Source organism: Camelina sativa, chromosome 4 (genome assembly GCF_030686135.1).
Source record: "Camelina sativa cultivar CO46 ecotype springtype chromosome 4, ASM3068613v1".
Taxonomy (NCBI): Eukaryota; Viridiplantae; Streptophyta; class Magnoliopsida; order Brassicales; family Brassicaceae; genus Camelina; species Camelina sativa.
In genome coordinates this window covers 26,974,887-26,990,807 of record NC_141883.1, presented here as the reverse complement: position 1 = coordinate 26,990,807, position 15,921 = coordinate 26,974,887, and the positions used below count along the sequence as shown (strand labels likewise).

Here is a 15,921-nt window from a genome sequence, read left to right as displayed (position 1 = left end):
TATAGAATATTAAGTTTGATCAATTCAGCTAGAATCTTCATAATTTAGCTTCTCACTAACTAGACAATGAGATACAAACGCTTTGCAAGTTTGATCAACTAAGCTTAAATTCTTCATATTTTTCATACGAGACAACAAAATACAAAAGCACAACATTTTAGTTATGATTGAGAAGTCAGGAAGCTAAAAAAGCCAATAGACGCGTCATATTAAAAAAGCATTGTTTCTCAAATTAACAAAAATCATTCAACTCCAAAACTCTTTCACAATCTAACAAACTTCAAACAAATTGTTCTGACAAAATGAAACACATGGTGGAGCTAAATAGAAACGCTCCCATAAAGCCCAAAAACTCAGAGCCTCCTTCCCCTTCTACCACCCTTTCGGCGGGTACTGTCTGTTGGGATGGGAGTAACATCCTCTGCAATAACAACAACTACAATGTCAGAAATGCTCACTCAAGAAACATGACAACAGTCAATAGCTGGTAGATATTACTAGGTTATGAAGCTTACCGATACGGCCAATTTTCATGCCAGAACGAGCAAGGGCTCTAAGAGCAGACTGGGCTCCAGGACCAGGTGTCTTGGTCTTGTTTCCACCTGTGGCACGGAGCTTCACATGAATGGCGGTGATTCCAAGTTCCTGTGTTTTAAATAGTAGTTAACAAAGCAGTTAGATCCACACACAACTTGGGGACTTTAGTTTCATAATGAAAATATTTTCAAGTGTTTCATTATATATAGTTAGGTGTACCTTGCATCGCTGAGCAACATCTTGGGCAGCAAGCATAGCAGCATAAGGTGAGGATTCATCTCTGTCAGCTTTCACCTTCATCCCACCTAATCAAAATCAAAAGAGAATATTTGAATTCAAGAAGACAGCATACTACTCGAAAGAATAGAACACAAGAGAGGTTGAGAGACTAGATAACACTTAAAAATCTGTCATACCCACTAAAGACTAGAAGGACAATAGCATCTAACTTATTAATTCCTCAGAAATGAAGGATCAACTGATGCTTACCAGTGATACGGACAAGTGTTTCACGTCCAGACAAATCAGTAACATGCTGCAAATTGAAGATCACATCATATGTCAGCTTCACCTAACATAAATGATATAATGGAATCTCTCAATCTTGTGAGAAGAAACTCACAATGAAAGTGTCGTTGAATGAAGCAAAGATGTGAACAACACCGAAAACTTGCTCTCCCTCACGAACAGTAGGTCCAAGAGTCACAGTCTCAACCTTAGGCTCCTTAGTCTTTCTCTTCGACGACTACACAAAAACATACATTCCCACTCACATTTACATTACCGCTTAATTCATAAAAACCAAATCTTCTCCTATATCACTTCAAATCAAACTCAATGGTAATCCAAACATTTTAGCCAGCATGAATCACAAGCCTAAACATTTTTTCTCACTAATACAATCAACCAACAGAGACAAGGATCAAAGGTAATGTGAGTTAGATAACTTCTAAACTCCAAATGACACGAAAATAAGCAGTGGGAAAAACGTAAATCTACATTTTTGTTATCTGAAATCAATCTGAGATAATCAGAGATAAGAGGAAAACTTTACAAGAACGAAGCCTTACCATGGTTAACAAGAGTAGATCGAATTTGAAGAAAGCAAAGAGGAAAAGGCTCTTGGAGCTAGCTGTAGTTCCGCCTACAATACAGAGTTTGGCAAGAGAGAGAGACGACGATGGTAGCAGAAATCGAATTTATATTAGGGTTTTTATGACTTCGGAGTGAGATCGAGAAGCCTTCGTTTAGGGTTTCGAAATACGTTTTGGGCCGAGTCTTACTTGTTGGATTTAGCCCATGTTGATCATAAATTAATAAACGTCGCCGTTTCAGAAATATCGCTGGGAAAAAAAAAGAAATTTTAAAAATATTTGACAACTGTGGGATTTGAACCCACGCCCTTTCGGACCAGAGCCTAAATCTGGCGCCTTAGACCACTCGGCCAAATTGTCATTTGTTGATAGTCTTGCAACATAATTTTATATAAAAATTTGTATAATTGTTTTCACTTTGCGCCCCTAAACTGTTAAACTATGTAATCCACCACTGATGTTTTTTGATAACTAGTATAAAAAAAATATAACTAGAAAGACAGACATAAACAAAGAGATATTGAAAAATATAATTTCATTTTGAAAGAGTCAGATTTTAAGCGATTCGAGCAAGCTCAACAGCTCTTTTCAAAGCACCTAAGAGGCTTCTCATGATTCTTTCTTCTCCCGGAGGTGCTTTGTCTTTCTTCCGTCCATGACGTGTCGCTTGGAACACCAAACCATCCTCTGTTTGGTTAACCAAACAGTCAATGTAAACCGGAACATCGGTTTTGCCTTCATTCTCCATCACGATGAATCCTAACCTTGCTCCTCCACTTATTCTATCAACCTAACATTGATCCAGAGTCAATTTCACATTTTTATTTATAGATTTCGATCAATCACAAATAGGAAGCAATTTATATATGTGTACCTTGAGAGGAACCGGAAGAGGCAGATTGGCTCCTTGGCAAAGACTGTTCGCCCACTGTATGAGAATTACAACACAAAAGAAAAATAAATCAGTTAATTTCAAAAAGTGATCCCGCTAGAAGGAGGGGTCGAACCTCCGAGCTATTAACAGCCACACGCTCTAACCAACTGAGCTATTCCAGCTTTTTGCAAGTTCATAAGATCTATACCTGGAAAAGAAGAGTTTCGAATCTCGCGACATCTGTGTTCCCCGGAAGCTTCATTGTACCAAGAGAAACTCCGTCATCTTCCCCCGCCCTGACGCCTCCGTTTCCCGGCGAAGCATTTGCTACGACCGACTTCTTGATTTGCCGGCGACCCACTACGCCATTCGTCGGAAGCAAACAAGGAATTGATGAACGGCGAAGAGTTCTAGCCGGAGATCGAACGGTAACCGGAGGCGGAACAAAGAGAGCCGCTGCTGTGAAAGACATTTTTCGTGTTGTCACGTCCTTCACAGAGTGAGAGATAGCTTTTTAGAGGATATGAGTTGAAACACTAAAACTCTTTACGACGTGTTCTTTTCTTGGCCGTTGATTGTCCCAAAGGGACATTTGTAAATGGAGAAATTAGGATCTTGATAGGAACGAGGCAAATTACAAGAAGAAATTAAACGGATTCAAAACAGTCTATTTCAATCAAAGTAGAGTCAAAACCAGTCTACAATAGTATCATGTATCAGTACAGAGTTATAACGTTTTTGCTGCTGCTTCTTCTTCTCCTCACCAAAAGCTCGTCTGCTCTAATCGACCACTTTGGTTCTCAGAATCCTCACTTCATGGATTGGCCTGGAAATTTTGGAATAGAAAAGAGATTTTATTTGATTACTCGGTTTTTTTTCCGATGGGTCAACCCTTGATGATTTTGAAAGAAGAGTGAGTAAACTTTACTTGTCAGTGCTATCGGTTTGGACACTACCGAGCCTCTTGATCACCTCCATACCACGGCACACTCTGCCAAAGATTGTGTGCTTTCCTGAAGGTTCATACAAATGTTAAAAAAAATTAGAACAGTAAGTAACACTCTCTTGGTAAACTTGGAAAAGGATTTCTCAATTCTTAAAACAACGAAGCAAGTTTCAGAGATGAATGTGTTTTACCATCCAAGGACGGTTGTGGTGCTAAAGTGATGAAGAACTGACTCCCATTTGTATCGGGACCAGCATTTGCCATTGATAAGATTCCAGCTCCGGTGTGCTTCAACTCTGGATTTATCTCATCCTCAAACTTTGAACTGCGGAAAAGGAACAAATCAAAAAAGAAAACATAAGACTAATTGTAAGAACAATATACGACATGAAAATATCCTACTACAAGCTTCTGGAACACATCAGCGGACCAAAAGCAAGAATGAAACAGACTATAAATGGAGCAGCTAGAGCTTTCACATTATACATGTTGACACTGTCAGTATCAACCAACTTGGGACTTTAAGAACCTTGTGGGAGTCGACTATATAAATCATGTTAAGAAGTTTTGAATATTGTTTTGTTCAATTTCAAAAACGTAACCGATCAAACGAAACGGAAACTAAATGTTACTTGCTCTCAAACTATAATGGAGCTACTTTACTATTAACTTTCATCCAAGCTTGATGTAATCCGCCCAGCCAAAATTAACATAGCTTAACTATATCTAATCCCTTACTAACACACATCCATAGAATCAACCAGCAAAGCTAACAATGATCAAAAAGAAAAGACAAAATGATGAGATAAAGATTGAAACACGTACCCATAGATGGATTGACCACCTCTTCCAGTTCCAGTAGGATCCCCACCTTGCACAATGAAATCCTGACAAAATAGCAAAAGAAACAAAAAAAAATCCTTAGAACTTCATCACATATAGTGAATGATCTCAGTACAAACGATAAATATACATAATATATTGGAAACAGGACAACACAGACCTTGACGATTCTGTGAAAAAGAACGTTATTATAGTAACCTCTCCGGGATAGCTCAACGAAGTTCCGGCAAGTTCTCGGGGAGTGTTTGTAGTACATCTGAGGAAATTGACACAAAATCAATATAAACCCTAAAACCCTAAAAATTCTAAAATCTTCACGAGGAGAAGTTTCGATTCGAGTAGAATACAATCGGAATGAAGAAACTATATATGAAATCTAGATCCCTGAGTTCGTGTGAGCTCTATATATATGAATGTAATAGCCGGAATTTGTTTTTTATTTTTTCCGTTGATTCGATAGCTAAACAAGAAAATAACAAGGAAGAAAGAGAGACAGATACCTCGACGGTGAAGGGACCCATGGAGGTCTCCAGAGTAACCTCCGGCGGGCTTCCTTCAGGTCTCGCCGACATTATTCAGAGATGGCGGAAGAAGGTCAGAGAGAGAGAGAGAGGGAGAGAGAGAGAGAGGGAGAGAGAAGCGTCTCGTCGGAAATCGAAGCAAGACAAAAGTGTGAGCGATGCTTACTCTTTTATCGGGTCGGATCTGATTCTGCCTCAATTGGGTCGGTAAACCCGAAGATTATAAACATGTTTTGGGCCTAGTGCAGTCCATTGTAATGTGCAAACTCCATCTACCACTTCTATGAATTTTCTTAAAAGATATATATATACTTATTATGATATATTTTTCACACAAATTAATAAACATAAACACTATCAATCTGTTTAATACTATCTACTATATAATATTTCGATAAATCATGGAGTTGATGATCCAAATTTGTATTATGCCTTAAAAGCAAATATATATGATCACAATCTCCATGAGGAAAGAGTTTTCATGCATGTTTCTTGTCGGTATAAGTACACAGTATAAAATTTTAAGTTTACTGAGATACATGTCTAAATTAGCACTACTTGTTTGTACAATAAGTAATTCGCACTTTTGGAAGGTGTACAGGTATGAAATGGTCTTTTTTCCTATAAGTTTTTAATTTAAAAACTATGATTATATTCTACTCTATGTATGTTGATAGTTGAACTTAGGAATTTTTTTTTTTTGTTAAAAAGCATTCAAATTTAAAGCAGAAGAGCAAATGTTTACAGAGCCGAAGTCCAATATTGAAAGCCCAATTAGAAGTAAGAAATTAAAACCAAACAAAACTCATAGTTGTTTTAGAACCAGACTTGAACCAAATAGTTAGAATTGAACCATAAAAACGGTTAGGCAGTAGAACCACCAACGTTGCCAATATTGATTGAGGGTGAAACGGAGTCGAGAGAAAAAAGAATGAGATGTTGTGCGGCGATTAGGGTTTCTCCATCAATAGTTGATCTAGGTAGATCCTGCAAACCAGAGCAAGAGGATGTTTGATGATAGGGTCGGGTTTGAGTCGCGAAATCTTAGGGCTCTGTTTCGCACAATAGAGTCGATATGGTAGACAAGGATGTCCACTGTCTTGAAGTTATTCCGGTGAAGACGATGGTTTCGCTCCGTCCATAGATTGTAGATCGTAGCTTGCCAGGAAGTAAGGAGTAACAGTAGGACCTGGCCTCACGAGCGCCCCGGAAGTTGATAAAAAAACTTGACATGCACACACGAGACGAAGTAGCTAATCACAACATGCATGGATACAACTTTTTCTATCCTATGTATACTGATAGTTGATGAACTTAGGAGTTGGGAACAACTACCTTCATTTATAAAAAAACCTTGACACACACGATACGAAGTAGTTTACAACATGTCAACATGCATGGATACAACTTTTAAACTTCAACAATATATAGCCGCCATTTTACGGCTTATTAATACAAAATATTACTCTATTTATTACCACATTCATATGTATATCGTGTCTTACGAGAAATGACACTTCACTCAATGGCCCTTACACTCCATATAGATATTCTTTTCATGGTGCATAGCCACCGCTGCCTTCTCCTCCACCAGCACCCCCGCCGTGACCATATCCAGATGCGGCAGCATAACCTCCGCCACCTCCTCCTCCTCCTCCAGCCCCACCGCCGCCTCCTCCTCCACCACCATGTCCACCAGCTCCCGCACCACCGCCATATCCCTCTCCAGCCCCACCTCCTGCTCCGTAACCACCACCGTGAGCTCCTCCTTCGCCAGAACCGCCTCCTCCACCGCCACCATTCCCACCGCCTCCGCCACCTCCATGTCCACCGGCAACGGCACCTCCACCTCCATATCCTCCTCCAGCACCACCGCCTTGTCCACCACCGTACCCTCCCCCATGTGCACCGCCACCTCCTCCGCCGCCTCCCGCTCCGCTTCCTCCACCTCCACCATGCCCACCAGCTTCTCCGCCTCCATACCCAGCTCCACCGCCTTCACCGCTTCCACCTCCGTAGCCTCCTCCAGGACCACCACCTCCGCCAGCACCACCCCCGTGTCCACCGCCTCCTCCTCCACCAATATGTCCCTCGCCATACCCACCGGCTCCACCACCTTCACCGCCTCCGTAGCCAGATCCTCCTCCAGGACCACCACCGCCACCTCCGCCAGCACCACCACCATATCCACCACCTCCGCCTGCGCCAATACCACCAGCTCCACCGTACCCAGCACCACCACCTACTCCGCTGCCGCCACCAATACCAACACCAGCATTTAAACCACTTTTGACGCCATATTCAGCGACTTCAGCCTCGGATTCAGAGAAGGAGAGAAGTGCTCGTCTAGCAGAACATAGCCCTAAACCTACAAAGAAACATAGAAAGAAGATATTTTTGTGAATAGCCATATTTCACTCTTTCTTCTTAATATTTAGTTGTGAGATGAGTTTGGCTAGAGAATGTGTCCGTATTTATAGGCATTTCATGAGACCCAACCGCGTTTGTTGCACATAGGATGGATGTCATAAAATTTAACTCGTTGAGGCCCACACCTAACCTATCAGTTTCATTTGGTTATCTTATGTGCTTTTTATCTAGTAATGTCATGATTATGTGTAATACTTTTTACATACAACTACAAACACTGTTTTAGGTTATAATGTTATATTCGGGTTTTAGACTCTTAGGTGTGTATAATTAATTCACAATATGGTGGAACAACAATTGGTTATATATCTTTTTATAGTGGTTCATATAACCGTTAAACATTTATGTTCTTTAGATGTCTTCATGAAATGGTATGTTTAGCTACAAAATACAAATTAGTCATTTCATGTATATATCATATATAATAGTACATTACTCCTTTTATATCAAATTATAATAGTTGTAACACATTGATACTATACATAAATCATTAGACTAGATTTGTACTCATATTTATAAAAACAAGTTTTGATCAGCTTAGAGTTTTACTGAGATGGTTACAAATAAGACAAAATTAATGAGATGGTGCATGAGATACTAAGCTACAATAACATATTCGGTCATAGGTGAGTTGAAGTCTTCCAAAGCTTGAACAAGATATCGATCACTATAGGTAACAACACTTCCCGTAATGTATACCACATATGTTTCATGGGGTTTACTACAGTATCACTTACCAATATACATACGTCGAATCAAACATCTGATGACACTACTAATTTCAGATTCACTAATCACTAAGTAGCTAGTGCCGCTTGTGTGTGTATGTTTGGTTGTCTCCCATATTGCATAAATGACATATATAATGAACTAACTGTACTCTAAATAACTAAATATAATGAATCAGACCTAATTTCTACATATTATCATATTGTTCTTTATGGATATCTGACTCACTCCTATGTCTACACTAACTTTCAGAATTTAAAAATGAATTCCTAACAACTTGTGTTTATTAGTGGCTCCTATAATATTTTTGAACAAGGCAATAGATATAAACGTTGCATAAACGCAATTACATGAATATATGAACTCCAGTTAGTTCACGTTTTAGAATGTCTGTATATTATACATTATCCAGAAGTTTTGAAAAGTTGATATATTTTATTACAATTAAAAAGGCCATGTGAAATTCTCATTATTAGCGTTTTGGCAATGACAATGAAGTGCGCCATCCAGCAAATTAGCAACACTAGAGAGATATTATACTTTCCGATCACATACCCACTTGTTATTCTATGTGTTAAAAATGTTTATAAATACATTTGAACAAAATAAATAGGTAAATTTCATCACAAAAAACTTATTCATGATTTATTATAATGTACTCCTTATTTACGAAAATGATTGAAATTGATGTTTTTTCATTCCTATGTGCTATATTTATGGAGTACATTATATAAATCATGAATAAGATTTTTGGTCCAATAATTAAAATTAAGATCCATACCCACAAAAAAAAAATCATGGTCCAATATAAGATGATGTCAATTTAGTCTTTTTTTTTCTAAAAAAAATCGTTTAATTGCAACCAAGCATCTTACATACCATATTCAATGTGAATTCATCTAACTAACCACATCAATTCATCAACCCATTATTATATACTATCATGTTAAAAATAAGACAGACAACCGTAATGTAATCGAACGCTAATAATATTGAACCAAAACCGGTTCAAAGTGACTTTGGTTAAATTTTAATTACAATTTACTAAAATCGAACTAACGGAACCTAGCTAAACCAACCCCAAAACTAAACTGAAATGGGAGAGGATTGGCTAAACTCTAAAGAGGTGTCTAAACCGAGTAATAGCAAGGTGGTTTATGCCCGACCATCATGCTATCATCAGTCCGAATTGACAGGTTTTAGTTGGCCGCAAAGTGTTTAGATTTGTACATATGAAAGTGGACCCAACCATTTCACTTTGTTTCCCAAGTGGCTCCTTTAATAAACTTTCAAAAACTTTTGACAAATGGGTTTCGGGCTTATGATTGTCATGAAACATAGAGAGAATCACACTTACACAAAGTTTAAGAACTGATCATATACAAAAAGGGGGAAAATATATTGAAAAATTAAGGACCAAACATTATAATCGGAATGTGCCAACTAAGACTGCTAATTAGTCATCCACAATATGCATGTCTTTGGACTGATAATACTAAAATATAATTTCATACAAATGCACATGTTCGTTATGATCAACCAATATATTATATATATATATATATGGTAGCTTAATGGGTTGCTGGTAAAAGAAAATGGTAGCCTATATGGTTGAAAGATTTTACATATTAGCTTTTTGTATGAGACTTTCGAATTTGAAAGTGTCGGTAACAAAAAAATTGAATTAGAAAACGTTAATTATTGAGTTCAAAAAAAAAAGGTCATGATTTTGAACGAACAGCTCTGTCCTCGCAAGACAACCCAACAAAAGAAAGATTTATATCTCAAATTCCCAGAGACGTTCCTTAACACCGAGCTTGCAGCAAACATAGACATCATGTGACGCCAGAACTATCTGATCATAATAAAGTTTGTGAACGCCCCAGTCACTCATACATATCTCCTTATCTTTCCTCACTCCTCTGTGCCCCAAACGCTCCTCCACGATCTTCTCAAAGGAGCTACGCTGGAGCCAAATAGGCAGATAGTGCCTTATGTCGAGAAGTCTCCAGATGTACAACTGATGGTAAAATCTCTCGAGCTTGCCCTGGTCCTGGCTGTTCCAGACGCCGACAAAAGTGATTGTGCGATCTTCCAAGAAACTTCGGAGGACGTTGGGCATGCTCTTACAGTGAGACAACTGGATAATGAGGCAGCGGATACCAACACATAACTGGAGAGTGTCCGGTGGTGGATCGGGACCACCGGGTGTCCATTGGACGCCGAGTCCGACAACGAGAGGGTGTGACAAACGAAGACGGCTGAAGAAGCGGATGCTTTGGATCCATCGGCGGATCACTGAAGTAGTATGAGTGACCGTGACGATCAAACGTTGTCCAAAAAAACCGACGTGGTGTACGTCTCCGTGGTTATGGCGCTTTGGGAATCTTCTTCTGATCCTAGCCATGGCGATTTGAAACCTGCTAACTTAGAGAATCGACAGTGTCTCAAGAGAACTGACACATTTAAAATATATAGAGGCTAATTCATATCCCTTAATTAAATTCTAAAATCTCTTAATACTTATCACCATAATATTATTCTTCCGTTTAGATGTCACCGGCCCACTTCATAAACGAACTTTGTTCTGTATAGCTTGTTTATAGTAGTAGATGGACCGCCGCATCCCAAATTATCTCCAATATTCCTCGCACGACAAACATGGTATATGATGCGCTGCTGACTTTTGCATTCACAAAAGAACATGTATGCCGTGGACATTATGTCAAGGACGGATTCAACAAATTAACGGATACATTAGGTGATAAGCATATATACAAATTAGACAAAATCAAAGATCATTCTTAGATAATTCGAGATAAAATTTAAAGTTGTAAAATAATGAGGTCATCTTTCAGTTTCGGTATTAAAAAAAAAAAGTAACAGGGTTTTGGTATATATAAATAAAAATAACAGTTCACAAATCAGACTAGAAGTAACCATAAAACATGATATTTTCAGTATAACTCCCCAGCTGTACTATATTGTATAATCAAACTCGCCAAGTTATACCAAAAACTCTGAACAGTTAGTAATTTAATTATAAATCCCGGAAATTAGATAAAAAGAAAAACTATTGTAAAACTTCGAACCCTAATTACAAACCATATCATATAACTCCCAGTATCTCACTAGCTCAATCCATATATAAAAATCCTAGAATTGTAAAGAACATATAACCAGAAACTTTCAGTTGAACTAAATTAAGATACGTAACAAATAATCGTTTAGAATCAAGTGCTATAAAAAAACTTACCTTGAAGAGGAAATTATAAGGATGAGTACTCGAATCGTCCAGAGTCGATCTGAGGTTAAATAAGAGAAGACACAGATACAGTTGAAAATCCCCAAAGAAGGCGAGAGCAAATAGGGTTTTGTTATGTTTCGTGATATATACCCATGCCTTCCTTTACTTATATATTTACATTTTTATTCGATTTAGTTATGTTCGTAAATTTAATTACAAGTCTAGTTTTGTTATATTTATGTATAGAGGATATTCTTGATCCCAAAGTAAAATAGCTTTTGTGTATATCTAACTCGTAAATTTCCTATTCACCAAAAAAAAAAAAAAAACTCGTAAATTTCCTTTTTGTTAATATTTCCCTTTTAGCGTTACAATTGTCTCTTTTATAACGTACAAACTTTACATTTAATTCATTTTTTTTTTCTGTTCATGACCAATGTTGACATAAGATTTAAATTAAATAGCGAGCAAGGTTTAATTTCAAATATGAAATTGTCACAGAAGAAAAAGTTCTTGAATTGTTTATTATTGAGTTTAAAGAACTATAAAAATAGAATATTTTCAAACCACAGCTCTTTCCTTGCAACACAACCTACAAAAGAAAGGGTTCAACCTCTTTGGGGGAAAAAAAAAAAAAGAAGAGGTTCAACCTCTCACTTTCCAGAGACGTTCCCTAACACCGAGCTTGCAGCAAACATAGACATCATGTGACGCCAGAACTATCTGATCGTGAGAAAGGTTGCGAACGCCCCAATCACTCATACATATCTCCTTATCTTTCCTCACTCCTTCATGCCCCAAATACACCTTCACAATTTTCTCAAACGAACTACTCACAAGCCACGATACCAGATACTCTCTTATGTCTAGAAGTCTCCAGATCTCCAACTTATGGTCGAATCTCTCAAGCTTTTTCTTGTCTTGGTAGTTCCAGAATCCAACGAAAGTGATTCGGCTATCGGCCAAGAAACTTCGGAGGACGTTAGGCATGCGCTTACAGTAAGACAATTGAATGATGAGGCAGCGGTTACCGTCGCATAGTTGGAGAACTTTCGGAGGAGGATCGGTACCATGAGGTGTCCATTGGACGCCGAGACCAACAACGAGAGGGTGTGGAGAGCGTAGACGGTTGTTGTGGCGAACGGTGTGGATCCATTGGCGGATCACTGAGGCAGTGTGAGTAACCGTGACAATCAAACCTTCTCCAAAGAAATCGACGTGGTATTGGTGGTGAGTATGGCGCTTTGGGATTCTTCTGATCCTAGCCATTGTTGATCTGATTTGAAAGAGATACAGAGAAAGTGAGAGATAGACAAGGTTAAATAAGAGATATCAATCCGAACGTTCAAGATTACGTTACAGAATTTGAATTCAGAACAAAATAAAAAAAAATGTAGAAGAATATATATGATTTTATCAACTACATATCTAGGGGAATATTTTGCTAGAATATAGCAGCTTAATTAAGGAGATTATGATGTTATTTTATTTTGGTGTTAATGTAGGAATTAAGACTTGATCCTTTTTTTTTTTTGGGCAAACACACCTGATCGAATTAGAAAGAGTTATATGGTAGTACCATAATGGTACACTTGGTAATTAAGCTCTGTTATTTCCTGAAAATATTTTACAGAATTTATAATTGTATCAAAAGGAACTAAAATTGTGTATTATTATGTTGATATTTAATTACCAAACTAATTTTATAATTGAGCAAGTGCCAATTTTTTTCAAAAATAATTTTGTTTTTCAATTTATATTAGTCAAATTAGTTTTTGATAGACAAAATTCGATAATGATCCATATAAAAGAGTAAAATAAAAACATAAAATCAAAGTTATAAAGAACTAACTAGTCATTGACATTGCATACATGATAACCATATTATAATTTTGTGCTTCGCTTGAAAAAAAAAAAACTAACTAGTCAAAAGTAGTTTTAGTCGTTAGATAAACAAACATACAATTGGCAATAAAATGTAACATAAACAACACATTACTAAGCTCTTTGTGCCTACGAACGGATACCAACTTCATTAGTTTACAATTTCTTTTTGAGTTCAATTGTTTAGCTCAAACCCAAGTACAGTAAGTGGGGGAAAGTAAGAAGCAATGAACAACTCCTCTCCCCAGACTCTAACAAATCAACTAAACTCAATATCAAACCATTTTAAAAAGCCAATCATTAATTAGCTACTAATTATTCCTAATTAACCACTGCATAATTATACAAGCACTATATAAACTCTGGTCCATCTTCCATTAGTTTCCCACCACAACTACAAAACCTTCCAATACACAACACACAAAGCACACAACTTAGTCTTTCTTAAACCCCCAACTACAAGAAAATGACGAAAGAGTCCACCACCATTGACGTCGGCGAGCCAAGCACCGTGACCAAAAGTTCAAGCCATGTCGTAGTTGACGGGAAGAAGAAGAAGGGATTTGTGGCAGCCGCAGCAGGAGGTGGCGCCAAGAGAGGTTTGGCCATATTCGATTTCCTCCTCCGTTTGGGGGCCATAGCAGTCACCATTGGGGCTTCCTCTGTCATGTACACCGCCGAGGAGACTCTTCCCTTCTTTACTCAGTTCCTCCAGTTCCAAGCCGGTTACGATGACCTTCCCGCATTTCAGTACGTCCATTCCTATCTTCTTTCTATATAATTACTTATTTTACTTCATATTTACAAAACTAATTAATGCATGCAGTATATCTTTAAACAAGGTGAAACATATCTCTAGTTTGATATATATATATATATAGTGTACTTAAAATCATATATTTAAATTCGAAGTCAAGTCATGTACCGGTTATATATCATTGTGATTTGTGAGGTTAGTGACCTAATAAGTTATATATTATCTGAAGGTACTTTGTGATAGCCGTAGCAATAGTGGCCAGCTATCTCGTCCTTTCACTTCCCTTCTCCATCATAGCTATTATCCGTCCACTCGCTGTTGCGCCCCGGCTGATCCTCCTCATCTTCGATACCGTAACATACCTTATAACTCTATTAATCATTTCTTTCTTAATTTCATATAACTCACTCTCTTTTATGTTATGGTGCATGTTATATATATATATATAAAGTTGGTCGTGACGCTCAACACATCAGCAGCAGCAGCGGCAGCATCAATCGTCTACCTTGCACACAACGGCAACCAAAGCACCAACTGGCTCCCCATCTGTCAGCAGTTTGGAGATTTCTGCCAGAACGTTAGCACCGCGGTTGTAGCCGCTTCTATCGCGATTCTCTTCTTCATCGTTCTCATCATCATCTCCGCCGTCGCTCTCAAGAGGCATTGATATATTTCCCCTTTTTTTACAAGTGTCAAGACAGTAATGTACGGGACTAGTGGTTCTTCTTGTATATGTGTTGTGGCTTTGTGCTTTGTGTAACATGAGAATTGGTATTATTGTGTGAAAATGTAATTGAAGAAGTTGTTTTTTATGTTTTTTTTTTTTAAATTGTCTCTTGGGTCAATTTACTAGAAGCTTCCGATATTCATTTAGAGGTTCTCCAAAGACAAAACACAACAAAAGAGACAAAGCCTAAAATCCCAAAAGATACAGTCAAAATGGCAAATACCGATTCTACCCTCATCTTCTTCTCCTTCATCTCTCTCTTCTTCTCAGTAAACTCTTCGTGACTCCTCTTCGATTCTACTTCTCTATGTCTTCCATTTACCCTTTTACCCTCCATTACCTTCCTCAAAATTACCAAACTATCCCTACCGTTCAAATGCGTTCCCTCCATCTTCTCAACCTTGAGACTCACCTCCCTCACGTGCATCTCCTCCTCACCGCACGTGACCACCGTGATCACACACTCCACCGTATCCACCACCGTCGCGAACTGCGCCTCCAGTTCTCCGCTTATCCAGTTCCTCTGCACAGACACCGGCCGGTGACTCGACAGATTCGCCGCTCGTTTCCCGATTGGATCAATCACGATCCAGCTCAGAGTCAAATCCTTCTCCAGAACACGACACGTGTCCTCCGTCCTCGGCCTTCGTTTAATCGGCGTCGCAACCGTATCCTTCGCGTCCACCAGATCGATCCTCAACGGCGAGCTCTTAAACCACGCCGTCGTGGTCTCCGTCTTCACGACTCTGCTGAGAATCAATTCCCCTCTGTAGCGAAGATCAACGGTGGAGATCAGTTCCGGAAACGGACGGTCGAGATCAGAGACTGAACCGGCGGCGGTGGTTGTTTCCATTTCCACCATAGAATACGCGTCGGAGAAAAAAGAACGAGAACCGCCGTCGGAGCAAGAAGGCCACGTGGATCGGCAGATTTTGGACCAGAGGATCTCGTTTGAAGCGAGACTGTGAAGATGTGAGGAGACGCACGAGACGGAGGCTAAGGTTGCGCCGTCGAGACGTGTCAAGATGTGAGACTCTATGATGTCCTGATGGACGGTGGAGATTAAATCTGTTACGGTAGCCATCTCTGTTTCAGTGATTAATTTACTAATTGGGGAGTGATTAGTTAATGATGTTTTGGTTAATCAGTGAAGGGGTATTTATATAAGAGCGTCAAAGTCTTTTTATTTGCCAAATTGGTCCATCTTTTTTTTTTACTTTATTACAATAGTACCGCTGCTTAAACTGGCAAGTTGATATGTTTTTTTTATAACAAAAATATCATTAACGTCATTTTCGCTAGTATAATAAATAATTGACGCAATTATGTTGA

General features: G+C 38.5%; 7 protein-coding genes, 1 non-coding gene and 1 pseudogene across 9 annotated transcripts; 1 reads left to right on the top strand and 8 right to left on the bottom strand.

Annotated features, from left to right (window-relative positions):
• Nucleotides 1–184: 184 nt before the first annotated feature.
• LOC104782031 (small ribosomal subunit protein uS11y) lies at nucleotides 185–1,765 on the bottom strand. Its single transcript, XM_010506846.3, has 6 exons — nucleotides 1,608–1,765; nucleotides 1,160–1,282; nucleotides 1,027–1,072; nucleotides 757–842; nucleotides 516–645; nucleotides 185–421 (listed from the first exon to the last, which is right to left on the bottom strand). The coding sequence occupies exons 1-6, from the start codon at nucleotides 1,608–1,610 to the stop codon at nucleotides 354–356; spliced, it is 456 nt and encodes a 151-aa protein (XP_010505148.1). The 5' UTR covers nucleotides 1,611–1,765; the 3' UTR covers nucleotides 185–353.
• Nucleotides 1,766–1,911: 146 nt separating this feature from the next.
• TRNAL-UAG (transfer RNA leucine (anticodon UAG)) lies at nucleotides 1,912–1,991 on the bottom strand. The gene has a single exon. It is a non-coding gene; the product is annotated as a tRNA-Leu (tRNA).
• A 158-nt stretch (nucleotides 1,992–2,149) lies between these two features.
• On the bottom strand, nucleotides 2,150–3,331 carry LOC104782030 (uncharacterized). The gene is made up of 3 exons (XM_010506845.3): nucleotides 2,714–3,331; nucleotides 2,506–2,559; nucleotides 2,150–2,421 (listed from the first exon to the last, which is right to left on the bottom strand). Exons 1-3 carry the CDS (start codon nucleotides 2,975–2,977, stop codon nucleotides 2,188–2,190), a joined length of 552 nt encoding a protein of 183 aa, XP_010505147.1. The 5' UTR covers nucleotides 2,978–3,331; the 3' UTR covers nucleotides 2,150–2,187.
• LOC104782029 (peptidyl-prolyl cis-trans isomerase CYP18-2) lies at nucleotides 3,153–5,012 on the bottom strand. The gene is made up of 6 exons (XM_010506844.3): nucleotides 4,795–5,012; nucleotides 4,455–4,550; nucleotides 4,277–4,338; nucleotides 3,643–3,776; nucleotides 3,434–3,518; nucleotides 3,153–3,331 (listed from the first exon to the last, which is right to left on the bottom strand). Exons 1-6 carry the CDS (start codon nucleotides 4,864–4,866, stop codon nucleotides 3,286–3,288), a joined length of 495 nt encoding a protein of 164 aa, XP_010505146.1. The 5' UTR covers nucleotides 4,867–5,012; the 3' UTR covers nucleotides 3,153–3,285.
• Nucleotides 5,013–6,136: 1,124 nt separating this feature from the next.
• LOC104782028 (uncharacterized) lies at nucleotides 6,137–7,279 on the bottom strand. Its single transcript, XM_010506841.2, has one exon. It carries the CDS (start codon nucleotides 7,224–7,226, stop codon nucleotides 6,372–6,374), a length of 855 nt encoding a protein of 284 aa, XP_010505143.1. The 5' UTR covers nucleotides 7,227–7,279; the 3' UTR covers nucleotides 6,137–6,371.
• Nucleotides 7,280–9,653: 2,374 nt separating this feature from the next.
• LOC104784215 (uncharacterized) lies at nucleotides 9,654–10,549 on the bottom strand. The gene has a single exon (XM_010509272.2). The coding sequence runs from the start codon at nucleotides 10,379–10,381 to the stop codon at nucleotides 9,752–9,754; it is 630 nt and encodes a 209-aa protein (XP_010507574.1). The 5' UTR covers nucleotides 10,382–10,549; the 3' UTR covers nucleotides 9,654–9,751.
• Nucleotides 10,550–11,866: 1,317 nt separating this feature from the next.
• Nucleotides 11,867–12,577, bottom strand: LOC104784214 (uncharacterized). The gene has a single exon (XM_010509271.2). The coding sequence runs from the start codon at nucleotides 12,488–12,490 to the stop codon at nucleotides 11,867–11,869; it is 624 nt and encodes a 207-aa protein (XP_010507573.1). The 5' UTR covers nucleotides 12,491–12,577.
• Nucleotides 12,578–13,474: 897 nt separating this feature from the next.
• On the top strand, nucleotides 13,475–14,674 carry LOC104782027 (casparian strip membrane protein 1). Its single transcript, XM_010506840.3, has 3 exons — nucleotides 13,475–13,855; nucleotides 14,092–14,215; nucleotides 14,314–14,674. The coding sequence occupies exons 1-3, from the start codon at nucleotides 13,572–13,574 to the stop codon at nucleotides 14,527–14,529; spliced, it is 624 nt and encodes a 207-aa protein (XP_010505142.2). The 5' UTR covers nucleotides 13,475–13,571; the 3' UTR covers nucleotides 14,530–14,674.
• Nucleotides 14,675–14,707: 33 nt separating this feature from the next.
• LOC104782026 (putative F-box protein At2g36090 pseudogene) lies at nucleotides 14,708–15,822 on the bottom strand (annotated as a pseudogene). Its single transcript, XR_015597220.1, has one exon. The product of XR_015597220.1 is annotated as a putative F-box protein At2g36090 pseudogene (transcript).
• Between the last annotated feature and the right edge of the window lie 99 nt (nucleotides 15,823–15,921).